At 40.4% G+C, this 26,715-nt stretch overlaps 1 protein-coding gene across 1 annotated transcript in view; it reads left to right on the top strand.

Annotated features, from left to right (window-relative positions):
- Nucleotides 1-778: 778 nt before the first annotated feature.
- Nucleotides 779-26,715, top strand: part of LOC132540312 (uncharacterized) — a 29,220-nt gene continuing 3,283 nt past the window's right edge. The window contains exons 1-6 of the mRNA XM_060197110.1: nt 779-830; nt 7,498-7,902; nt 9,426-9,710; nt 12,508-12,611; nt 22,099-22,157; nt 25,123-25,139. Coding sequence (XP_060053093.1) covers nt 779-830; nt 7,498-7,902; nt 9,426-9,710; nt 12,508-12,611; nt 22,099-22,157; nt 25,123-25,139 — 922 coding nt within the window. The remainder of the gene's footprint in view (nt 831-7,497; nt 7,903-9,425; nt 9,711-12,507; nt 12,612-22,098; nt 22,158-25,122; nt 25,140-26,715) is intronic.

Here is a 26,715-nt window from a genome sequence, read left to right as displayed (position 1 = left end):
GTGAACAGCAAGCACCACGACTTAAGATGAAAAAAAAAAAGAAAAGGAAAGTACAAAGAGGATTCAAATGTCAGGAAAATAGTGAGAGAATGGAGCAAGAGAGGAAGGTTAGATCCAGCTTATAAGACTGCCCTTATAAGACTACACTGTGTGTAGATGTGTATTTGTGCCAGACGGAGTGTTCCCTCAAATGTCTCTCCCACTTTTTCTTAGATCTTCACTGGATTAATACCATTACCAATAAAGTCTAACCCTGCTTGAGCACTCATTTAGTACTGTTCTTGGTTATTTTTTCTACATCTGGGAAGCATCGCTCCATCACTTCCCACATAAACCTATAGCTCTACTAGTTGTACCACCTCCACTGCTGACTTTCCTCAACCATGTCCAGAAAAGCCAGCAACCACTGCTTGAGAAGCTGCCATTGATACTCAAGATATCATCAGGGCTGATTCTCATGACGTTAGTTCAAAAGTGACTCAACAAGAGAGACTTACACAGAGCTCCAAGCTCACAGAGTAAGTCCCACAGATCTGTACACTGTCAGTCTGGATGAACTTGACTCTGGTCCTCCCGGCATAGAATACTGAACTGCTGTAGCTTATTTGCTAATTTAGATGCATCTGGAGGCTGTGTTGTATGGAGATGAAGCTCTTGTGGAGCCTTCTTAGACATACTAGGGGGGTTCTGAATTATGCTGACCCATTTGTTGGTTTGTTTGTTTGTTTTTCCCCTTGGCTGAAGCAAAATTTCTACTCTTTTCCCATCCCTTTACAGAATGTCTTTCTTTTTGGTGACTGTCGGTATACTTCTACTTGTTCAGGATGCAGGTGAGTCACTTTTCAAAACAACTTAGTGGTTATTTCTTTAAATACTTTATATATATATATATATATATATATATTTTAATTTTAATGAGAGAGAGATAGAGAGAGAAAGGCAGAAAGAAAAGACCAGAACACTGCTCAGCTATGATGCTGGAGACTGAACTTAGGTCCTTGGAGCGTCAGGCTTGAAAGTTTTTTTTGCATAATCATTATGCTGTTTCCCTAGCCTATACTTATTTTAGGACAGCTTTGGAGACAGTGAGGAAAATAGTAATTAGGAAGAAAAAAAACAAGAAGCAAATGACTTAACCTTTCCCAACTTCAGTGTTTTCATTTGTTGGATGTGAATGAATAACGATGTTTGTTTCATAGGAAATGGTGAAGAACAGATGGGAAATTCTAATAGACACAAATTATAAAGCATTACTGTTTATTCTTTCATTATTTTGTATCAACTCATGGATAACCATGTTTTTCTTTAAGATTTATTTTTTATTGAGTGCTTATGAGTTTCACATGAGAGAGAGAAGAGAGAAGAGCAGCTCACATGCTGAGAGCTCCCTCTGGTACATGCAGTCCTGGGGTTTGAACCAGTAATCTTAGGCAAACCAGCCCAGCACTCTATCAGTTGAGCCATTTCTCCAGTTGCTTCTTTCATTTTTTTATGTTTTTAATTACCTTTACTTATTTATTTATTTATTAGATAGAGACAGCCAGAAATCGAGAGGGCAGGGGGGAAATAGAGAGGAAGAGAGGCAGAGACACCTGCAGCACTGCTTCACCACTTACAAAGCTTCCCACCTGCAGGTAGGGACCGAGGACTCAAACCTGAGTCCTTGCACATTGTAACATGTGTGCTCAACAAGGTACGCCACCACCCGTTCCCCTTTCATTTTTCAAATGAGGAAAAAGGATTGGGAAGATAGCATAATGGTTATGCAGAAAGGCTTTATTTTTTTATAGTTTTTTAATTTTAATAGAGAGAGCTAGAGAGGCAGAGAGAGCAAGGGAAAGAGACACCAGAGCACTGCTCAGCTCTAACATATGGTGGTGTTGGGGTTTGAACCTGGGACCTCAGAAACTCAGACATGAGAGTATTTTGCATAGCTGTTATGTTATCTCCTCAGCCACTGCAAAAGGATTTTCAGTCCTGAGTCACCAAAGGTCCCAGGTTCAATCTCCAACACCACCATAAGCCAGAATTGAGCAGTGCTCTGGTAAGAAAAAAAAAAAGTTTCTACACCTACCTCCCAATTTGGCTTGTCACATTTAAGGTCATATCTGGATATACTTATTCATTCTTTACTTATTGTTTAGACACTCTTTATACCCCCAATATATAGTCACCCTATACCATACTTGTAGTGATTCGGGCAGGTCCCAATTTAGAGTATAGTATCAGGGAATATTTGAAGTCAGATTTGTCTTGGGAAGTCAACAGAGGTATTTTTTTAAATGATTTTTCATTCTACTCTAAAAAACACTGGGAACAGCATATAAATGCTGAACACATTAATATATTTCAGTTAACTGAAAGTATATATATATATATTTTTTGTTGTTGTTGTTGTTAAAAAACAATAACCACATATATCTGAAACATTCACTGTAACTACTCTTCTAGAAGTGATCAAACACATTTTTTTGAAGCACCAGACCTTTGTGCATGTGCCATTTCATTTCACTGCTCCTAGACCAACCTTTTCATTCTTTCCACTTCAGATAGAGACAGAGACAGAGAGAGACAGAGAGAGAGAGAGAGAGACAAATACACAACACCAGAGCAGGGACAAATACACAACACCAGAGCTTCCCCTGGTATCATGGTGCCTCCATGTGGTGAGTTATCTTCCAGCCCCAATAAAACATCTTCTAGTCTTCTGGCATAGGCTATTTTTCCGCTCTCTACAGTAGTTCTGACACTGTGTTAAAGTGGCAGCATCCTCAAACCCCCAAGTTCAGTACAAATCTACTAATAAAGCTAACCCAACTAAATAAAGGAATACATATGTATGTAGGTGAGAAGGAAAACAGGTGTTTGAGTCTAATAATATATTTATTTTGTAGCAGTATGAACAACCTAATACTATTGACATGTACTAGGTATTTCTCTTTTTCTTTCTTTCTTTCCTTTCCTTTTTTTTTGTTACCACAGAGACTTAACTGCTCTGGACTCCTTGATAGAAAGACAGACAGACAGACAGACAAAAAGACAAACAGAGTGCAAGAGATATCACAGCACCAAAGCTTTACATGGTGCTATAGTATTCCCATGTGTTGTACCAGAAGCTCAAACCTACTTCATGTACATGGCAAAGCTGCTCAGCTGCCCTTTCAGGTGAGCAATCTTGCCTGTTCCATGTGCTAGATATTCTCATGGGTTTTTAGATATACTATCTATTCTTTGGTTTTCAAAGTGTTTCCCTACATTACTAGCTTTTTGCTGAACTTTGGATTTAGCATCTTAGACCCTGTGAAGTCAAAGACACAGTGGTCTGAAAAAAAATCCAGAATGAATAGACAAAGGAGCTATTCAGACTCAAGCAACACCATCTGCAGACATCAGTCAGAAATTGACCTTTACATTAGCAATTACATCATCAATAGATGATGTTTCATGATTCACTGGCTAGAGCCTTTGAATTCCTAAGTCTGAGCCCTTTTCCCTTGAGGCCAGAAAGGGGTACAGCTGTAGCAAGACCTCCTGGGTATAACCTGAGAAGCTAGAATCAAGAATCCCTCATGAATAAAACACATATTTTCATGAGGGAGATTGAGAAGAGATGCAGCTTACAATGATATCAACCCATCTGGTCCACTTCTCTGTCCCTCTGGAAAATAACTGATGCATGTCACATAAAAACAGTTCCAAAGGTCCCAAGGTATTTATTTCATAACAAGTATAGACAGGTGCTATTATCCTATTTATGCATAAGGAAACTGTGGTTTAGACTAAATGACTAGTGTGTGGGGGGGGACTAGATGTTGGGTTTACAAATATTCAGGAAAGTTTTTTTTTTTTTTTTTTTTTTGCCACCAGGATTATTATTCCTGGTGGCCAGTTTTTCTTTTTCTCTTTCTCTCCCTCACTCTCTCTTTTCTTTTCTTTTCTTTTCTTCCTTTCTTTTCTTTCTCCCCTATTTTTATTTCATAGGACAGAGAGAAACAGAAAGGAGGGTGAGATAGAGGAGAGAGAAGAGAAAGACACTTGCAGACCTGCATTCATGATTTGGGGTTAGAGCTTCAACCTGGGTCTGTGCACTCAGCTGGATGCACCACCACTAGGCCCAGAGATTTTTTTGTTTGTTTGTTTGTTTTTTAATGACTATGACATGCTGTTGCTTCTTGATTATAATATCAGACAAATAACACTGTGAGCAAGGAAGCAAGGAAGCAATTATTTTTATATATAAATCTTTCTTCCTTCCTTTTTCCTCTTTCTTCCCTCCCTCCCTTCCTTCCTTCTTTCCTTTCTTCCTTCCCATAGTATTGCTCAATTCTGGTTTATGCTGGTGCTTAAGAATGAACCGAGGATAACAAAGCCTCAGAAACCAGTCTTTTTGGAAAACCATTATGATATCTCCCCAGTCCAAATCTATCCTAAAGGTTATGCAAGTTCTTTCTCCCTGACCCCTTTCCTTCCCATCTGTCTCTCTTTATATTCATTAAGGTTTCATTAATGTGTCACTGCTTCATTCATCTGATTTGAAAAGAGTGCCTATTATTAGGAGAAAAACCACATTTTAGATAGAGGGCTCAGGAGCCACACCCTGGGGTTTGAATTACAACCCTTCTACTTACTCATCAGCTGTGTGTCACTGGGCAACTTAATTCATCTTTGTGTGCCATGGTTTTCTCAGTAAGAAATTAGGAACAATAACGGTGCTTTCTTCAGTGTAAATATACACATTAGATAAGTTAGTTCAGGAAATACTTTTACACTGTGTTAGCATACTGCAAACATGTGGTAAGTGCTACGTGATATATTAGGATTTTCCAGAAAAAATACATCATCAGTGTCCTTAATCTCATACTTACCAGGCTCTGCTTTTTAATGCTTATTAGCAGTATGATGACTATAGGATGGAAAAAAAAAAGCCATCTTATTGGAGTCCCCATCTTCATAATGTCCAAGTTTTGTTACTCTGTTTTGTTCTAGTCAGGAACTTAACTGGCCTTTTAGGTTCAAAAATTTAGTTACTAAGACCCTTAAGGTGATATATATATATTTATTTATATATATTTATATATATATAACTATATATATATATATATATATATTTATATATATTTATATATATATTTATATATATAAATAAATATATATATATATAAATTTTTATTTATAAAATGAAAACACCGACAAGACCATAGGATAAAAGAGGTACAATTCTACACAAATCCCACCACTGGAACTCCATATCCCATTTTGTCCCTTGAAAACTTTACTATTCTTTATCCCTCTGGGAGTATGGACCCAGGGTCATTATGGGGTACAGAAAGTGGAAGGTCTGGCTCCTGTAGTTGCTTCCCGGCTGAACATGGGCGTTGACAGGTTGATCCATACTCCTAGACTATCTCACTCTTTCCCTAGTGGGACAGGGATCTGGGGAAGCAGGGCTCCAGGACACATTGGTGAGGTCATCTGTCCAGGGAAGTCCATTGGCATCATTGTAGCTTCTGGAACCTGGTGGCTGAAAAAGAGTTAAGATATAAAGCAGAACAAATTGCTAACTAATCATGAACCTAAAGGCTGGAATATTGCAGATGAAAATTTGGGGATTGATTGTGACGTTATTGAGAAAACACTGGTTTATAGTACTGTTGTTACAGAGGTATAATTTCACATCTCTGCAAGTCAGGTGTCAGTACACTTGATTCTCCATAAATTGTCATCTTTTCCATCATAAGATACGATAAAAGTTCTTTTTTATAATTTTTAAAAAACAATTTATGTTTATTTATATTTATTTTTCTCTTTTTGTTGCCCTTGTTTTCTATTGTTGTTGTAATTATTATTGTTGTTGATGTTATTCTTGTTAGATAGGACAGAGAGAAATGAAAAAAGCAGTGAAAGACAGAGAGGGAGAGAAAGATAGACATCTGCAGACCTACTTCACCGCCTATGAAGTGACTCCCCTGCAGGTGGGGAGCCCGGGGCTCAAATGGGAGCTCAAACCGGAATCCTTAGCTGGGACTTGCGCTTCGCACCACGTAAGCTTAATCATTCGCTGCTCTATCGCCGACCCCCGATAAAGGTTCTTTTTAAATTGTGAGAGTAGTACCTTAGTTTTGTGACCCTAAAGAGTTTTCCAGAGTTCCAGTCTTGCCTTTTAGTAGCAGATACTTGTATCGAGGAATTCTGACTTGGAAGCCCAATTTACAAAGTAAATTAGAGAAAGAATGTCCTGATTAAGCTGGCAAGGGAGTGAAGGTCTCACTGATTTGGTCTTCATCTATCTACTTGTCAATGGTTGGGGAGGAAAATAGCTTGAACACATAGAATCAGATTACATTAAATTTTCTTCTGACATAGTAGTATTCTACCCCATATGATTCTATGAGTAACACTTGTGTATGATTGTATTTCCCACAGCCCTTATTCTCTGTCCAGATCAGTAGGTATTTATAAATAGACTGTCTGAAAATCTGTTTCTGACTTTCCTATGTATTAATACTAGTGGGAAAAACCTATATTCCCAGATTCCTTTTTGGTTTGGGTTTTTTCAACCATACACACTTACTCGTGGTTACATTTATAGTTTTTTTTTTTAAACTTCCAGAGCACTGCTCAGCTTTGGCTTATGTTATTGCAGGGGATTGAACCTAGGACCTTGGAGCCTCAGACATGAGAGTCTCTTTGTATAACCATTATGCTACCTCCCCCACCCTACAACTGATTTAAGAAGGGAGAAAGGTGATCCTGTATGATAGATCCTTTTTTAAATTAGTGTGACTCTAGCAAGGTGTAGTTTGGCTCTGAATTTATTAACTTTAATGACCACTTTTTTGTTATTTATTCACTGGGTAGAAACAGAGAGAAACCAATAAGGAAGGGGGCAGGGAGAGAGCAAGAGAGACACCTGTAGCATTGCTTCACTACTTGTGAAGCTTCCCCCCTGCAGGTAGGGACTGGGGGCTTGAACCCAGGTCCTTGCACATTATAACATGTATGCTCTACCAGTTGTACCACCACCCTGCCTCTGATCACTTTCTGACTTATCAGTTTCCTGACATGACAAAGTGTGTCTCCACTACTTGAGCAGCTTTGCAGTGCTCCCTGAGTGAGCCTAGCATATGTAGATGTAGTGAAGTGCAGAACACACACTGCAAGTCTCACCTTCATTTGGCCCTTCTTTGAATGCCTTCTTCCAGCCTCCTAATTATTTTTAAAACATTCTAATTTCCTGTACTTAATCCCTTTCTTCTTGAAATAACGAGTTATTTCTTTCATCCTACCTGATATGGAATTTTCTAGTCATTATGACTATTTTAGCTTCCAAGAAATGAAATTGGGTGTGTTCAGGATGGTATGGTGTAGACTATGACTACTATATTAACTACTCCTTTCTTTTCTTGTCTTTTCTCTTCTTTTCTTTTCTCCTTCCTTTCTTTGCTTTTATTTTTCTTTCTTTTCTTTTTTTTTCTTTTTTCCTTTCTTTTTTCTCAGTGTCTATAGAAGAGTTACGAGCCTGCCCTTACACTGATGTTACCCTAGCTTGTCATTTCTCCTTTGTGGAGGGAACAGAAAATCTTGAGTTTTCTTGGGAAAGAGAAGATATCACAGAGGAATATGAGGTAAAGGATGACAAAGAATATTACCTCTTTTTCAAACACTATGACTTTTTTGAAGTTTTCTCAAAGTTAGTTTACAAGTTTCACAATAACACAGAGCAACTAGAGGATCAAAATCCTTTGTATGAGGGAAGAGTTTCTGTGGATCATGCTGAAATACCTGAGGGGACACTATCGCTTTTCCTAAGAAATGTGGACTTCATTGATGAAGCAATCTATAAATGCTCAGCTGTCACACCGATTGGAAGAGGAAAATGTACAATTAAGCTAGTAGTAGAAGGTAAGAGAATTTACTGGGTGTACTTGGTTACAAGCTCTATCTCTTTATGAGGATAAATTGTAGTGTATCTCTTCTGTTTTCACTTTTTCTTTTCTACTCAAATTCGTGTAGATTTTCATCACGAGAGTCAGATATTTTTATTGTCAATTCGCCTTAGTTATAAATATTGCTCTGAGTGAGAGTTGCACCTATGTGTCAACAACTATGCTGTAAACCACTAACCCTCCACCCAATAAAGTGGAAAATAAATAATCAAATAAAAATTACCTTAAAGAGGGTCAAGCGGTAGCTCATGGGGTTAAGTGTGCATGGTGCAAAGCACAAGGACCCGTGGCACAAGGATCCCGGATCCAGCCCCCAGCTCCCCACCTCCGGGGGGGGGGATGCCACTTCACAGGTGGCGAATCAGGTCTGCAGGTGTCTGTCTTTCTCTCCCCCTTTCAGTCTTCCCCTCCTCTCTCCATTTCTCTCAGTCCTATCTAATAACAACAGCAGCAGCAGCAGCAATAATAGCAACAACAATGGGAAAAACATGGCCTCTAGGTGTAGTGGATTCCTGGTGCAGGCACTGAGTCCCAGCAATAACCATGGAGAAAAATATATATATATCAAACCCACCAGACAAATCTATTATTGAAAAATTAAGATGCTATATAATGTTGTACTCTTGCATGAAATCTCTGAATTATGATGTATTGTATAGTAGGAAGAGCCCTGCACTGGAAACCAGAAGGTCTGTATTCTTTTTTTTTATTTCTTTTTTATTTTTTAAATTTCTTTATTGGGGAATTAATGTTTTACATTTGACAGTAAATAGTTTGTACATGCATAATATTTCCCAGTTTTCCATATAACAATACAACCCCCACTAGGTCCTGTCATCCTCTTTGGAACTGTACTCTTCCCCCCACCCCACCCACCCCAGAGTTTTTTACTTTGGTGCAATACACCAATTTCAGTTCAGGTTATACTTGTGTTTTCTCTTCTGATCTTGTTTTTCAACTTCTGCCTGAGTGAGATCATCCCCTAGAAGGTCTGTATTATAACTCTGAATATTTCTGGACAATTTATTTAGGTTGTCTAGGCTTCATTTCCTCACACATAAAACTTAGGGCTGTCACTGGGTCAGTGACTGTCTGTATACCCCAGAGATTCTTATTCTTCTTATGATTTCATAAAGAGTGGTCCTTTACCCACAAGTACTCTCATGGGATAGAGGAAGATGTGGCAGAAATTTCTCCATGCTGAGAGTATGGAGATGGGGTGGTAGTGGTGGTGGTGAAAATCCCTGTAGATCTTAGGTTAGGGGAGAGTTTAAAATGAATCTCCCAAAGAGGAAAAGATTTCCATACTAAAGATAGCAGGGGGTCCTATCACTGGGAAGCAGGAGCATATATATGTCAGATGTTCTCATACTGCACCTTGGAAATTTTACCTACTGTGACCTTCAAGATGTGTCTGAGTCACCTAGGGCTCTAGTTAAAAAGAAACTATTTATTTAATTTAATTAATTTTCCACACAGACTTTGAAACGCCACAGGTGCAGTTTGATAGGATTGATGATATGGATGTGGTGACGTGCATCTCGAAAGGCTGGTACCTCCAGCCCAATGTGACCTGGCTGGACCGGGCAGAGAGAAATTTGAGCAACCACAGTACCGTGGAGGTTCTGGAGGAGCAGATGAATGGCTTCTACAGGGTGTTCTCTGTTCTGAAATACCCTGTCAAGTTAAATGAGAAATATGTCTGCCACATACAAGAGACTGATGTCAACAACCAGCCCTTCAGAATCATCCACAAGTACCCAAGTAAGTGGAAAATTCAAAGGGAGAGTGGAAGCATGATATTTATCAAAGAAGTTATCACTCATTACATTTTCTTTTCATTTATTTCTTTTCCAACCAGAACACTGCTTAACTATGGTTTGTCATAGTGCTGCAGATAAAACGGGTCGGGGAGGGGAGGGGGAAGGTGGTGCCAGGTTAAGTGCACATATTATGAAGTGTAAGGATTGCGCCTGCTCCCACCTGTAGAGGGTCTGCTTCACAAGTGGCAGGTCTTCAGGTATCTATCTTCCCACCCTCTCTCAAATTTTCTCTGTCCTATCTAATAAAAATAATTAGAAAGAAAAAAAAAAAGGAAAAAAATGGCCCCTGGGAGCAGTGGATTCTTAGTGCTGGCACCAAGCCCTGGTGGAAAAAGGAGAAAGAGAGAGAGAGAGAGAGAGAGAGAGATCAAGTCAGGGATCTCTGAGCCTCAGGCATTAGTCTTTTACATTATTCTGTCTCCCAGGCCCTCATTAAAATTTCTGAATGCCAAAATGTATCAGATACTGTCAGACAGAAGATTAAAAACTCCTCTCTCTCTCTCTCTCTCTCTCTCTCTCTCTCTCTCTCTCTCTCTCATCTTTGGATTTGGGGACACACACACACTACAGGGTACAGGTCTGGCTTTCACACAGGGTCACACAGCTTTCATTGTGGCTATTAATCTTCATGAAGCTGAGGCATCTGTTCCTCTTACTATGGACACCAACTTTATGATGAAACAGGCTGAGTCATAGCTGCCATTTAGCAGCTTCTCATGTGCCAGACACTTTACAAATGTTATTTTACACCCTTGCTCTAATCCTGCAAAGTGATTGTTATTGCTATCCCCATCCTAAGTAAGGAAAACCAGAATTAAAAGATTTGACTAAGGATAGCACTGTCATCATGCATTAAGTCTTGACCTATGATCATATGATATATCTTCATTTATTTGAAAGTATACTTTAGAAATGTAAAATAAAATATAGAGAACCTGAAAATTTGTAGACAACAAGGCCCAGTGAGTGACACACTAGAGAAGTGAAGTTAACTTTAATATCAATTTACTACTCTTGTGTTGTTACAGGGTGTGATGACTCAAACCCACCCTACTGCAAGAAAAATGAAGAGAAAGGAAAGAGAATGAGAGAGACAAAGAGGGACAAGGGGGAGGGACAGAGGCATGGAAGGAGAAAGTGACTGCAACATGCATGGGTGGGTTAGGTAAGAACAGAAAGTGTTTTTTCTCATTTAGTGCCTTGCAGGTTTTTCATGATGTGAGCATGAGAAGTTCAGTGGATCAACCATTCAGCTATTAGAGCAGAAAAGACTGAGGACTGATAAAATAGTATTTTTCTCATGGCATTATTATGCAGATGATTTCATAGTTCCTGAGACATAATATACTACTAATAAATATTAGACATTATTGTCATTACTAGTGATCCTGTTATTTTCTTTTAAAATATATATTAATATTTTACTTATTTTATTTTAAATTTAAATTTATTTATTTATTTATTAATTTTCCCTCCAGGGTTATCACTGGGACTCTGTGCCTGTACTACAAATCCACTGCTCCTGGAGGCTATTTTTTTCTCTTTTGTTGCCCTTGTTGTTTATCATAGTTGTGGTTATTACTATTATTGTTACTGCTATCGTTGTTGTTGGATAGGATAGGACAGAGAGAAATGGAGAGAGGAGGGGAAGACGGGGGGGGGGGAGAAAGATAGACACCTGCAGACCTGCGTCACCACTTTTGAAGCGAACCCCCTGCAGGTGGGGAGCTGGGGGCTCAAACAGGGATCCTTTACGCTGGCCCTTGCGCTTTGCACCACGTGCACTTAACCCGTTGCACTACGGCCAGACCCCACTTATTTTATTTTAATGGGAGCTACAGAGGGAAAGATACCAGAGCACCACTCGGCTCTGGCTTAAGGTGGTTTTGAGGATTGAATCTGGGAGCTCAGAGCCATAGGCATGAAAATTATTTGCATAACCATTATGCTGTTTCCCCAGTCCAGAAGTATTTGTCTTAAATCTGTTTAAATAAGCTGACAAGGCATGATTGCATATAAAAAGGCAGAAACTAAAGAAAGCTAAAAAAAAAACCCAGTTGGTTATTTTATTTATGTACCTGTTATAAAATACACAGAAATTGTTGCAAGAAGAAATAGTAACATTTTTCCTTCTTGTGAGTTTATCATAATGTTTTTTAGCTAATGAAAAAAATCTAATGTGAAAAATTAGGTAGGAATTAGAGAAGATGAACATATATAAAAAGATAAAATACTTATAGTTTTATCTTAAGAAGAGAATGAGATGCTTTTATTTTGGCTTCAAATACTTAAAGGAACTCTATAAGTATATGCTGACTTATTGTTGATGAGATTCATAGAGAAGATAATAAAAAGTAGTTACAAATTACAGCATGAAGATTTCAAAATATCATTTAAAAGTTATTCAAAATTGGAGTAGGTTATAGAAGGATATTGTATTTCTGGGGTGGGGTTGGAGGTGGGTAGAGAGAAGGGGGAGAGGAAGGGGCTGTGCATGTTGTAAGAAACTAAAATGCTTCCACTTTCTGTGCTTATTAGAAGAAAGAGGATATAGAATTTTGATTCTATTTATGACCTGGCCTCTGTTTCTGACCTCTGTTCACTTTTCCTTAGGCAACCTGGTGATCCCCAGCTCCTGGGAAGGCACCACACTGATGTCAAACTCAGTGTGAACACCAGATTGGTATAGCACAGCTATGCCCAGAAACTCCTGGGCTCAAGTGATTCTCCAAATTTAGTCTCCAGAGTAGCTGGGACTTTAAGTGCACATCATGACATCCAGAGGAATTGTCAGTCTTTGGAGGCCCTTTGTTCTCCTAGTGTCTTTGGGAAGCCATATACGGTAACTCATTTGTTAACTCAACAATTACTAGTATGTGTAGTCAGCACCAAACACGGACACTGCACCATGACAATAATCAAGATGGGGCTCTTGCTCTCATGGAGCAGGCACATTAGTGGAGAAATACAGATCAAACAAATGAGCATTACACAGTGAGGGGGGTGTGATGGAGAGAAGTTGGGTACAGCAGGAACATGCAGAGAGCTTCCTTACCTAGTATCCTTACCTAGGGTAGCAGTAGATTGATAGTGACTTTCTAAGCAGTGTCCTCAGAGTAACAACTTTCTTTTTAGTTTTGTTTTTTATCCACTTTATATCAAATTTTATTTTTATTAGTAATTTAATAATGATCGACAGGATTGTGGGATCAGAGGGGTATAATTCCATATAATTCTCACCACCAGAGTCCCATATCCCATCCCATCCACTGGAAAGTTCCATATTCTTTTTCTCCCTGGAAGCATGAACCAAAGATCTTATTTATTTATTTAGCCTCCAGGGTAATCCGTGGGGCTCAGTGCCTACATTATGTCCATTGCTCCTGTGGACATTTTTTTTTTTGATAGGACAGAGAGAAATTGATAGAAAAATAAATAGAAAGAGAAGGAAAGAGAAAGACATTTGCAGACCTGCTTCCCCCTGTAGGTGGGGAGTGGGGACTAGAGCAATTTGTGGGGTTTTGTTTGTTTGTTTGTTTTTTCCTTCGGTGTTATCTCTGAGTCTCGTGCTTGCACTAAAAATCCACTGCTCATGGAAGCCATTTTTTTCCTTTTTTTTTTTGTTGCTGTTATTGTTATTGGATAGGACAAAGAGAAATTGAGAGAGGAGGGGAAGACAGAGGGGGAGAGAAAGACACCTGCAGACCTGCTTCACTGCTTGTGAAGCGCCTCCCCCGCCCCTTGCAGATGAGGAGCTGGGGACTCAAATCGGTATCCTTGCTCCGGTTCCTGTGATCCACACTATGTGCGCTTAACGTGGTTGGCCATCGTCCAGCCCCCACAAATTGTGTTTTAATAGAAACTGCAGGTTATTATTGACTCTCTCAACTCTAAAATAGGGCTTCTGCCCTTGTATAGCATGGAAAATACAGATACTGAGCTCACACATGAAGATAAGGCAGATTTAATAAACCAACATACAAGAGACCCAGTTAAATTTGAATCACAGGTTCAAATACTGCCGTTGTATGCCTCAAAATTATTTGTTATTGATCTGAAGTTCAAGTGTTTTATTCCTTCTCCAAATCCAATAAGACAAGTCTAATTGATAAGACTCAGAGATTGAAATGCTGGGTTTTGAGTTTTCCTTTTCATTTGAGAGAAGTAAAAAAAAAAAAGAGGTACTTACTCTCTAAGCTATTCAGTCTTTCCCGTATATTCAGAGGTGATTATAGGTCTTAGAGTTTTATTTTTATTTTATTTTTTATTTTTGCCTCCAGGGTTATTGCTGGGGCTCAGTGCCTGCACCATGAATCCACTGCTCCTGGTTGCCATTCCCCTTCCCCCTTTTTTTGTTGCCCTTGTTGTTGTAGCCTTGTTGTGGTTATTATTGTTGTTGATGTCGTTCATTGTTGGATAGCACAGAGAGAAATCGAGAGAGGAGGGGAAGACAGAGAGGGGGAGAGAAAGATAGACACCTGCAGACCTGCTTCACCTCCTGTGAAGCGACTCCTCAGAAGGTGGGGAGCAGGGGGCTCGAACCCGGGTCCCTAAGCCAGTCCTGCGCCTTGTGCTACGTGCACGTAACCCGCTGCACTACGGCCAACCCCCCGTTCTTAGAGTTTTAGAGTGGAGTCAAAGAGTCTCTCCTGAAATGTTATGGTAAATGATTAATGAACTGATGTCAAGAAAATCTGTTATATGAATTTCTTTTCCTTTCTTCCATCCTCCTCCTCCTCTTTGACCTCATTTTTCTCTTCCTCTTCCTCCTTTTCCCCCCTTTCTTCTCCTTCTTCCTCTTCTTCCTCTTCTACTTCTTCATTTTCGTCTCCTCCTCCTCCTCCTCCTTCTCCTTCTTCTTCTTTTGCCTCCATGGGGCTTGGTGCCTGCACCATGGATCCACTGCTCCTGGAGTCTATTTTTTCCCTTTTGTCGCCCTTGTTTTATTGTTGTTGTTGTGATTGTTGTTGGATAGGACAAAGAAATTGAGAGAGGAAGGAAAGACGGAGGAGAGAAAGATAGACACCTGCAGACCTACTTCACTGCTTGTGAAGAGACCCCCCTGCATGTGTGTGGGGGGTGGGGGCTTGAACTGGGATCTTTAAGCTGGTCCTTGTGCTTTGCTCCATGTGCGCTTAACCCGCTGCACTACTGCCTGACTCCCTTCTCCTTCTTTTTATTTATTTATTTTTAACAACTTTATTTTATTTATTGGATAAAGACAGAGAGAAATCTAGAGGGAAGGGGAGATAGAGAGGGAGAGAGGAAGAGAGAGACACCTGCAGCCCTGCTTCACCACTTATGAAGCTTTCTCCCTACAGGTGGGGATCAGGGTTTTGAACCTGGATCCTGAACATTGTAGCATGCACTCAGCCAGGTGTGCCACCTCCTGGCCCCCTCCTCCTTCTTTTACCAGAGCATTCCCAGCTCTTGTTTATTGTAGTGCTGGGGATTAAGTCTAGGATTTTAGAGCCTCAGGCATGAGAGTCTTTGCATAACCTTTATGCTGTCTCCCTCACATCCCTCTAAATTTCAACACCTAAAAAAGGTTCTGGAGAGTCTATGGCCATACTATTCTGAATTCATTGACCTTATTTGAAAAAGAAAAAAGCTCCTGGGAATACCTAAAATGTCCCAGTATGTCACTTTAAAAAACAACAACAACAACAAAAAAACTCCTTTCATGAGCTTGTTGGTATAAAACACATTGAAATTTGGCATCAGCATATTTTCCCAGCCTCAAAAATCTTTTTCTTCTAACATCCAGCCAATACTCGTTGCTCTGAGCTTACTGACTTTTGTGGTTTCTAGGTTGTGTTTATGTTTTCATTCTGCCAAACCTTTGTAGAATCTCTGCTTAGGCTTGAAATGTCTTTCTTTCCTTGGGCTACCTTGTGTGTTTCTCCTCATCCTTGAATATTTGGTTCAAAACTTAAGCCCTTCTTAGCTCTCCTGCTCTTGAAATGAAAAATCCATAGGCTCCTGTTGGATGCCCACTTCTGCATTCCAGCAGCTGAGTGGCTGCCTCTGATGGTAGCCAGCCTACTCTCACCTTTATTGTCAGTACCTTGACAGAAGTTGTTTCTAACCAATCAGCTTGTGCCACGCCCAGTTTGAAACTGATAAAAGCTGCATGCGGGGAGTCGGGCGGTGGCGCAGCGGGTTAAACACACGTGGCGCAAATCGCCAGGACCTGCGTCAGGATCCCCAGGCTTCCCACCTGCAGGGGAGTTGCTTCACAAGTGGTGAAGCAGGTCTGCACGTGTCTGTCTTTCTCTCCTCCTCTGTCTTCCCCTCATCTCTCCATTTCTCTCTCTGTCCTATCCAACAACAACGACATTAATAACCACAACAATGTTAAACAACAAGGGCAACAAAAAGGAAAAAAAAAAAAGCTTCATGCAGCGGGACACACATGTGCAGGTCTGCTAGGAATCGGCCTGTAACCCCTTAATGTAAAAAAAAACTAACTCCTTGCCCTCCATGTGGCCTCAGGTCTCATTCTTTGGTACTTTTGAGCTATATTACGGAATTTTTTATTACACTCTCACTTTGATTTATTCAAAATTTCATCAATTTATCAATTACTGGGTTGCGACTCTGTGTCAGCTACTCTTTAGATACTAGGGATATAGTAATGAGCAGGATACTGGTGGCTGAAGGAAGAGTTAACATATAAAGCCAAACAAATTGTTGACTAATCATGAACCTAAAGGCTGGAATAGTGCAAATGAAGATTTGGAGGTCTAATTTTTGTAGATAGTAGTCTTATTTTAGTTATATTCCAAAGAGCTCATGACTATACTAGTTTTTTTTTTTCTTTTTCCCCTGAGCCTGACATCTGATATGCTCATATATATATATTTTTAACTATTTCGCCACCAGGGTTGTCAGTGAAGGTTGGTGCCTGCACTATGAGTCTTCTCCTTGCAGTCATTTATTTTATTTTTTATTTTTATTTGATAAGACAAAGAGAAATTGAGAAGGGAAAAGGAGGTAGAGAGGGAGAGAGAAAGATAGATACCTGCAGATCTGCTTCACGCCTCCTGAAGCTCCTGCCTTGCAGATGCAAATCAGGGCTCAGATCCTTGCTTCTGTATGGTAATGTGTATGCTTAACCAGATGTGCCACTGCCGGGCCCACTGTGTGTATATTTCTGAAGGTAGAGTAGATGGGATTTGTTCAACAGTTTAGTGGTGAGTATGAGGGGAAACTGAGGAATCAGTGATAACTAGAGTTTTTACCCTGAGCAAGTGGAAAAATGAGGTGCCTTTTATTCTGGTCAAGAAATCCTGGAGTTTGATTTGGGATATGTTAATTTAGAGATGTCCATTTCAGATACTTGTGAGACAGTGCTGAGTAAATTTCATGAAATTGTAGGTTAGAGACAAGGTTCAGGCTTTAAAAACACAAATCTGGCAGTTGTTAACCTATAGTTGATCTTTCAAATATTGAGACATGATGGGAATAGACATAGAAGGAGAAAATAGAAGTCTGGGGATTGAGCCCTGGGACCAAACAACATTTATGGGTCAAGGAGATGAAGAGAAAACATCAAAAGCCAATGAGTGGGACTAGTAAGTAGGAGACTTAATGAGAAACTTGAGAAAGATAATAGTAGGAAGGAAAAATAGGAAAATGTCATGACCTGGAAGTCAAATGAAGAAAAGATTTCAAGGAGAAAAGGGTCCTGGGGTCCTGGGTTTCTTGTGATGCTGAACAAGAACAGGGAAAGACATGAGATATAGAAGTCTTAAGGTAGGGGGAGTTGGGCGGTAGCTCAGCGGGTTAAGTGCATATGGCGCAAAGCACAAGGACCAGCGTAAGGATCCCGGTTTGAGCCCCTGTCTCCCCACCTGCAGGGGAGTTGCTTCACAATCGGTGAAACAGGTCTGCAGGTGTCTGTCTTTCTTTCCCCCTGTCTTCCCCTCCTATTTCCATTTCTCTCTGTCTTATCCAACAACAACAATAAAAATAAATTAAACAATTTTTTTAAAAAAGTCAAGGTAGACGGTGATGATATATCTGTGAATATTGTGGGGAGACAGAAGGTGAGGGTACTGTCAGCAACATGGAGTCCCATGTTCACTCAGTGATAGAGGTATTATGGCCAGTGTGAAAGGGCTTATCTGGAATATGTGGAACTCTGGGACTCCCTTTCATTTTAAAGAGGATTGTATGGAAACCGGAAAAAAGAGAAGCATGACCGCCAGGTGAAGCTCAGGTTGTGCACATTACTGCTCATGGGTGGTTATGAGAACACTCTCATAGACTCTCCTGTGAATGTCCTTCCTGAAAGAGTTCATTGTGAATGTCATACAAAAAGCATATTCTCCATAGCACCTTAGAATTTTACATTTGTAAACTTAGTGCATTGCTGAAAGTCTCTGTTATTCACGTTGTCATGATCACACACTATATTCCTTGATATCTCCCTTCTGGCTCCAAATGCACTGTAGGTTTTGAGAATAAGTGTTAGCTCTTATCTCTTGAGTCTTATCATCATGATCCCAGAGAAGCAAAGATATCCTGAAACCTTGAAATGGAAATGCATAACATCTATCTTTCTTTCTTTCTTTCTTTCTCTCTTTCTTTCTTTCTTTTTTTTATTATCTTTATTTATTGGATAGACAGTCAGAAATCAAGAGGGAAGGGAGGGATAGAGAGGGTGAGAGATAGAGAGACACCTGCAGCCCTGCTTCACCACTTGTGAAGCTTTCCCCCTGCAGGTGGGGACTGGGGGCTCGAACCTGCGTCCTTGCGCATTGTAACGTGTGCGCTTAACCTGGTGCGCCACCACCCAGCCCCTCTTTCTCCCTTCCTTCCTTCCTTCCTTCCTTCCTTCCTTCCTTCCTTCCTTCCTTCCCTCCTTTCTTTCTCTCACTCTCTCTCTCTCTCTCTCTCTTTCTTTCTTTCTTTCTTCTTCTCTTTTATTTACTGGATAGAGACAGGGAGAAATCAAGAGGGAAGGGGAGAGAGAGAGAGGAAGAGAGAAGAGGCACCTGGAGTACTGCTTTACTACTTGTGAAGTACTACTTGTGTTACTTCTCTAGGTTCAAGCAGAGGCTTGAACCTGTGTCCTTACACACTGTAACAAGTGCGCTCAACTAGGTGTGCTCCTATGACTTCTTTATTTCTTTTGAAGGGTACACTAGGGAATCCTCCTCCCATTATAATAAGCAGAAGCTGCAGTTTTTCCTCAGCCTAGGATAAGTTCCTTCTAGAGTATATTGAAATCAATGGGACTTCCTGACTGGTGACATCAGTTTCTCTTAGACGTCTCAGCTCCACACCCCAACAGACACAGAGGTGCTATTCCAGAAGCACTCCTGTTTTATTTCCGTTCCCCTTCTCTCTTTGTAAGTTGGGAAATAGCCTATGCCTTTTGCTCTTTTTACGTCTTTGTGTCCTGATCAATATGTTGGATTAATGAATGAATGAGTAAATCAGACTTTTGCCCTATAAATGAAAAGGAGCTTTTAGTGGTGGATGAAAATCATTTGGGGACTACTGCTGTTAGGAAGAAAACAGAGAATTCACTTCTCACAACTTTTCTTCCCTATATGACTTTATGAAATGCATTGTAGGGCCAGGGAATACCTTAGCAAATAAAATGTATGATTTCCTATATCTGAGACTCCTGGCCACAGATGACACTAAGAGAACCAAGAAAACTCCAGGATAAGGAGTGATCTGGTGTATACCTCCTGCCTGCCACCCCCCCCCCCCCAGATATAAAATAAAAAAAATGTCCTGGGAATGATTCAATGGTATACACATGTATGAGGCCCTGGATTCATTCCCTTACACCTCATTAAAAACAAGGGGGGAGTGGGCTCTGGGAAGTAGTGCAGCAGGTTTAAGCGTACATGGTGCAAAGTGCAAAGACTGGAGTAAGGATCCCGGTTCGAGCCCCGGCTCACCACCTGCAGGGGAGTCGCTTCATAAGCAGTAAAGCAGGTCTGCAGGTGTCTATCCTTCTCTCCCCCTTTCTGCCTCCTCCCCCCTCGATTTCTGTCTGTCCTCTCCAACAATGACAGCAATGACAACAGTAATAACAATAATGATAAACAACAAGGGAACAAAAAGGGGAGAAAAAGGGGATGAAAAAAGGGGTGAAGGGGGAGGGTGGAGGATGACATATGGTTATATAAAAGACTTTCATGCCTGAGGCTCCTAAATGCCAGGTTCAATCCCCAAAAACACTATAAGCCAGAGCTGAGCAGTGCTTGGGGGAGAAGGAAAATGGAACAGAAATATATTGTGGCTGAAAGCAGTACAAAACTTTTTCCTACTATGTTTTGTTTCTTCTTCTTCTTCTTTTTTTTTTTTAACAGAGAGAAAGTATTCTGGCACATAGGACTGACTACTATCAAACACTTTGAACAACGTCCACCCAAGGACCAAACTATCTTGCCTTTTGCCACTGAAGCTCCTGTTTTTCTCTTGTGGACGGTATTCTTTTTTTTTATTTATTTATTTATTCCCTTTTGTTGCCCTTGTTGTTTTTTTTATTGTTGTAGTTATTATTGTTGTTGTTGTTGGATAGGACAGAGAGAAATGGAGAGAGGGAGGGGAAGACAGAGAGGAGGAGAGAAAGAGAGACACCTGCAGACCTACTTCACCGCCTGTGAAGCGACTCCCCTGCAGGTGGGGAGCCAGCGTTCGAACCGGGATCCTTATGCCGGTCCTTGTGCTTTGCGCCACCTGCGCTTAGCCCGCTGCACTACAGCCCGACTCCCGTGGACGGTATTCTTTTTGTCTTAGCTGTCATAAATAGTGAAAAAGTAAGGAGATTAACAGATTCAATGTGTTTGAATAGTAACTGAAGCTACTGAAGTGCATCTGTTTGTCTCTCTTAGAACTGTATTTTGAAGGCTTGCCTCTCTGTCTCTATTTTATTATTAAGATTTACTTATATTTAACCTTACACCTTGACTATGATGTTTAAGATCATTGCATAAAATTTAAAGCACTTAACTGCAAAATGAAAGACAATTAAAATCTTGCTAACCTATTTTGTGTGTATTTCATCGATGTGGTAGTACTTTAGTGACAGTTTGTTGGAGGGCTCAAGGAAGAACATGTTTTCTTTAAATTGGGCTTTGAGTTTGGGGAAATGATGTTATATAAACATTTTAATGATACAAGAAGAACTGAAAAATGATTGTAATGGGAATTATCATCTTTGTAAAATAGTTTTCTGTAAATTTCTTTATGAAAACTTTGGAAATCTAAAGAAGGTAAGATTAACTTAAATTTTGCTGATTTGCTCTGTTGATTTCAGAGTTATTTTAACAAATATTTTATTTATTTTAAAACTAGGATAGCCATGGGCCCTTTTGAATATAACTAATATATGCCTACTAGCTATCTACAAAACAGAGACCGCCCCCCCCCCCAACTCTTCATCTGCACTATTCCAGCCTTTAGTTTCATGATTAGTCAACAACTTGTTGGGCTTTATATGTTCACTCTCTTTTCAGCCACCAAGTTCCAGATGCTAACATGATGCCAACCAGACTTCCCTGGGCAGACAACTCCACCAATTTGTCTTGGAGCTCCAATTCCCCAGAACCCTGCCCCACAAGGGAAAGAGAGAGGCAGGATGGGAGTATGGATTGACCTGTCAACACCCATGTTCAGCAGGGAAGCAATTATAGAAGCCAGACCTTCCACCTTCTGCACCCCGTAATGTCCTTTGGTCCATACTCCCTGAGGGATAAAGAATAGGAAAGCTATCAGGGGAGGGGATAGGATATAGAGTTCTGGTGGTGGGAACTGTGTGGAGTTGTACCCCTTTTATCCTATGGTTTTGTCAGTGTTTCCTTTTATAAATAAAAAAATATAAAATATATTTTATTTATTTTAATGAGAGACACAGAGAGAAAGATACAGAGAGAAATAAAAAACACTGCTCAGATCTGTTTTATGGTGGTATTAGGGATTGAACCTGGGGCCTCAGAGCTTCAGGCAGGAATCTTTTGCATAACCATTGTGTTGTCTCCCCAGCCCAATTTCAGAGTCCTCCTACTCCTTCTTTTTACACTCCACCTTCCAAATTTCTGTTATCTCTATGATTTTTATACAGGCTACCTCTACTTTGTAAGTGGGGAGTAGCTAACTTTCTAGGCTCAGACTTAGACTATACTATGGGAAAGAGGAGGAAAAGGCATGTGAGAGAATAGAAAAGATAGAAAATTGTCCAGGAACCAGAGATTTTAATTAGCTTGAAATCTAAATATTTGAATCACTGGATGCAGGTGATGAAATTTTAGTGTAGATAGATCCTATATCTGCGTCTAAAGCCTCCATATGGAACATCACAGGAAGAAGGCTTAACAGGGAGATTTGTGCAATTGTACAGATTTGACACCATAGCCCTAAGGTAAGTTTTCACCAAGCCAAACCTTTGAGGTCTGTGCTATAGGATCTATGCTGGTTGGCTGGCCTGACTCTTGCATGTATCATGTCTGGGAAGACTGAGTTGGATTGGGATGGAGGTGGGTGTCACATTTCAGGGATCTTGAAAAAAATATAACCACATATATGTATATATTAAAGACAGGTAAGTCTAGAGGGGTGGAGAGAGAGAGGGAGAGATAGACACCTGCAGCACTGCTTCACCCCTTGTGAAGCTTTTCCCCTGCAGGTGGGGACTGGAGGATTGAACCTGGGTCCTTGCACATGGTAATGTATGTGCTCAACTGGGTAAACTACTGTCTGGCCCCTTTAAGTACTTAGCAGAAGAAGTTCAGAGATCAAAGCAAGAGAAAGTACAACTATTAGAACTAAATGAAAAAACTTTTGAATTGTACATGCTTAGCAATTACATAATTGAGACTTCAGATTAGTAATTAATGATTCATGTCATCTGATGATCTCAAAAATAAAGGGAAACACTGGAGTGAGGTGGAACACATATAAATGGGACCTAGGTTTGAATCCTGATTCTGCTCCTTCCTGGTTTTGTTGTTTTAAGACAAGTTCCTTAAATCTAATTTTTTTCTTTTTCTTTTAAATTTCTTTATTGGGAGATTAATGTTTTACAGTTGGCAATAAATACAATAGTTTGTACATACGTAACATTTCTCATTTTTTCACACAACAATACAATCACCACTGGGTCCTCTGCCGTCCTGTTCCAGGACTTGAACTCCCCCTGCCCCCCACATACACCACCCACCCCAGTTGCAATACATCAACTCCACTCAAAGTTCTGCTTAGTGTTTTCTCTTCTGATCTTGTTTTTCAACTTCTGCCTGTGAATGAGATCATCCCATATTTATCCTACTGTTTCTGACTTATTTCACTTAACATTTCTTCAAGCTCCATCCAAGATGGGGTGAAAATAGTGAAATCACCGTTTCTACTCTGAAAATGCCCAATAGTTCTAGTTTATGTATCTCTTCATTTAGCTCCTTTGTTTCTTTATTGATTTTCTGCCTGGATGATGTGTCAAGTTGAAAGAGTGGGTTGTTGAAGTCCCCTACTATGACTGTGTTGCTGTTAATATATTGCTGTAGCTCTTTCAATAGATGTTTGATGTATTTTGATGGCTTCTCACTGGGTGCATAATGTTAATAATTGTTAAGTCCTCTTGATTCCTCTGAGCATTAAGTAATGTCCATCCCTATATTTTTAAATTTTATTTATTTTAAGGTCTGTCATGTCAGATATGAGCATAGCTGTTCCTGCCCATTTTTTTAAAATTTTATTTTATTTGTTTATTCCCTTTTGTTGCCCTTGTTGTTTTATTGTTGTAGTTATTATTGATGTCTTTGTTGTTGGATAGGACAGAGAGAAATGGAGAGAGGAGGGGAAGACAGAGAGGGGGAGAGAAAGACAGACGCCTGCAGACCTGCCTCACCGCCTGTGAAGGGACCTGCCTGCAGGTGGGGAGCCGGGGGCTCGAACTGGGATCCTGACGCTGGTCCTTGAGCTTAGCGCCACCTGCGCTTAACCCGCTGTGCTACAGCCCGACTCCCCCTGCCCATTTTTTTTATGGGCCATTGGCTTGTGTGATAGTTTTCCATCCTTTCACTTTGAGCCTGTATTTGTCTTGTTGAGTTAGGTGGGATTCCTGCAGACAACATATGGTTAGGCTGTGTTTCCTGATCCATCTTCCTACTCTGTGCCTTTTAATAGGTGAACTTATGCCACTGACATTTATTGATAGTATAGATTGAAGATATTTTAATGCCATTATTGTAGATTTTTAGAGTGTTCTGATATATGGCATATTCATGGTGATCTGATTGTTAATTAGAGAACTTTCAGAACTTTTTTCAGGGCAGGCTTGGTGATAGTTGATTTCTTCAACTGCTGTTTGAGGTTTTTATGCTTCCATCTAGTCTGAATTCAGTCTAGCAGGATTCAGTAGTCTTGGCTGAAAGCCTTTCTCATTGAGCACTGGATAGATATCTTGCCATTCTCTTCTGGCCTGTAGAGTTTGTGTGGAGAAATCTGCTGCTAATCTTATGTTTTTCTCTGTAGGTGACTCTGTTTTTCTCTTGCAGTCTACAGGATCCTTTCTTTATCCTTATTCCTTTCCATTATAAATGTGATGTGTCTTGGTGTCTTTAAGTCTGGGTTAATTCTGTTTGGGACCTTCTGGGCTTCTTGAGCCTTTATATCTTTTTTGTTGTCTATACTAGGAAGTTCTCAGCTATTATGTCCTGTAGAATGCTTTCTTCCCCTCCCTTCCTTTTTTCCTCTGGTAAGCCAATAATGTATATATTATTTCTTTTGAAGTCATCCCCTATTGTGGGACCTTGCATAAGCTGAGGTGGAGTGTGGCATGGACCATCCAGGGGGGGATCCCCTAAATGCCTGGGAGACATAGGCCTTTTGTCAGTCTCTCCAGGAGCTTTTTGCCTTTATGGGTTGAGCAAGAAGGAACCTGCCTAACAGGTCCTAGTCCCCATGTCAGCCTCCCTTGTGCAGGAACCCACATCCCTTCTGTGCTAGCTGGTGGTTTCACTTTCTCATTCCCCAAACTAGCTTGACCACTTACCCAATGGTTATTGGAAAGACCCTCACCATTTCTCTACCCCCTGCTGTCTTGACCATATAAGGTATACCTTAACAGACCTCTCCTTGCCCCTACTACCCTTTAAAAACTCTGCTCTGCTACACAATAAATTCCCCGCAGTGGTATCCTGAGTGATCTGTTTCTGTCTCTTGCTGCAGTTTCCAGAGAGAGATCTCAGTGTGCTCACCCCTGCTGCCCATACCCTGGACCTCTTCGGCCTCCACCTCTGGTGTGCAACAGAGTGGGTTAGTCTACCAGGTCTGACCAAGGAGGGTCCATAAAGGATCTTGACATCCTGTGTCTCTGTTTTTGTTTTTAGTACCTCTTCATCTCTTTGTGAGATATCTTGCTTCTTTTTTAGTTGTCTCTAATTCACCCTCAGTCTTGATAATTCTGTTTTCTGTCTCATTCATTCTATTCTCTCTCCTGTTTTTTTTCTATAGCTCAGCTGTTTTGTTACCCTGTTGTGATACTGCATTAGCTTGCTCAGCTAGTTGTGCTCTTAGCTCAGTTATTTCAGCTTTCAGCTTTCTAAGTACCTCGAGATAGTGCTTTCTTTCAAAGTCTCATTTGTTGTTTCTGCATTTCTGATAACAATTCTTGTAAACTCTTTCCTCACTTCTGTGACTAATTCCTCAGCTAGCATTTGGAAGTTATTCTCATTCTTCTATGTTTCTACCTTTGGGGGGCTTTTAGCTAGACTTTTGTCCTGGTTCACTTCTCCAATGTTTCTCCTTGGTTTAACAATTATTATAGTGTGTTATGAGGTTTTTCTCTCAGTATTTTTTAGTCCACTGAACTCTCTTGCCTGGATTGACTAAGGAATGCACTTAAAGAGTTCACAGTTGTGGAAATTAACAGTTGTTTCAATGTTATCTCAATCCCTGAGTAGAAGCACAGTGGCTGTTAAAGCCTCTATTGTTCTTTTTCTTTCCTGTAGGCTATGATCGCCTGAGGGCTTTTAACCTATAAGTAGGTTTTTTTTTTTTAGCTTAGTCAATCACTCCTGACCATGAGATAAAGCAGGGTGGGGGAGAGATAGCACAGTGGTTATGCAAAGAGACTCCCACACCCCAAGGATCCAAAATCCTGGGCTCAATTCAGCTTCTTTGCCAAGCCAGGCAGCACTGCTGGACCCTGTGAGTTTCTAAACAAGTCCCGTTTATAGTCTGTAGGTTCTGAGGCAATTATTCACTATGTTCTCATCAGGAGAACAATGTGGAAAGGCTCCCACTATACAGCCCGACTGCTAGACCACCAGGGTGTAGCTCTTCTTTTGAGTTTCATGGTCAGTTCTGTTCCCAGATGTCAGCACAGGGCCTCCCCCCTGCTGCTCCAGCCTGTGAGGGCAGTAGCAAACTCACAGTTGCATTTGGGGAGTCTTATCCTCTCTTCAGCAGTCTTTTTGTTGGTAAAACAAAGTGGAGGTGGCTCCTCAACTGGCAAACTGCTTTAGCCCAGGAATCTCTCCTTAGGCTTCTCTTTGTCCAGAAGCCATGCATGTTTTCACTTATCGGTGACTTGGCAGGTTCCCAAAGTAGTCCCAGTCTTGTCTTGTTGCAGTCCCAGGTGGTCTTTGATATTCCTAGTTGACTAAGGAAAGAAATGCAGCTGCTGCTACTCTATAGCCCCACCTCCAGCAGTCCTTAAATCTAATTTTTTATTTTAAAATAATTTTATTAGTGATTTGATAATGGTATACAGATTATAAGATTATAGGGGTATAGTTCCACATGCATACACTATCTCATATATGAGCCCAACCCATTATGCCATTTTTAATCTGACTGTACACTTTTTGTTAATGATACCATGAGATATCAGGAGTTAACCATCCAGTCTCTCAAAAGTATTCTCTTTATGATGGGCAATCCCAACTTAACATTTTTCTCTTTTTGTTCTTAATACTTTA

Source organism: Erinaceus europaeus, chromosome 9, assembly GCF_950295315.1.
Source record: "Erinaceus europaeus chromosome 9, mEriEur2.1, whole genome shotgun sequence".
In the NCBI taxonomy this organism is placed as follows: Eukaryota; Metazoa; Chordata; class Mammalia; order Eulipotyphla; family Erinaceidae; genus Erinaceus; species Erinaceus europaeus.
This window is presented reverse-complemented; position numbering and strand designations above follow the sequence as displayed.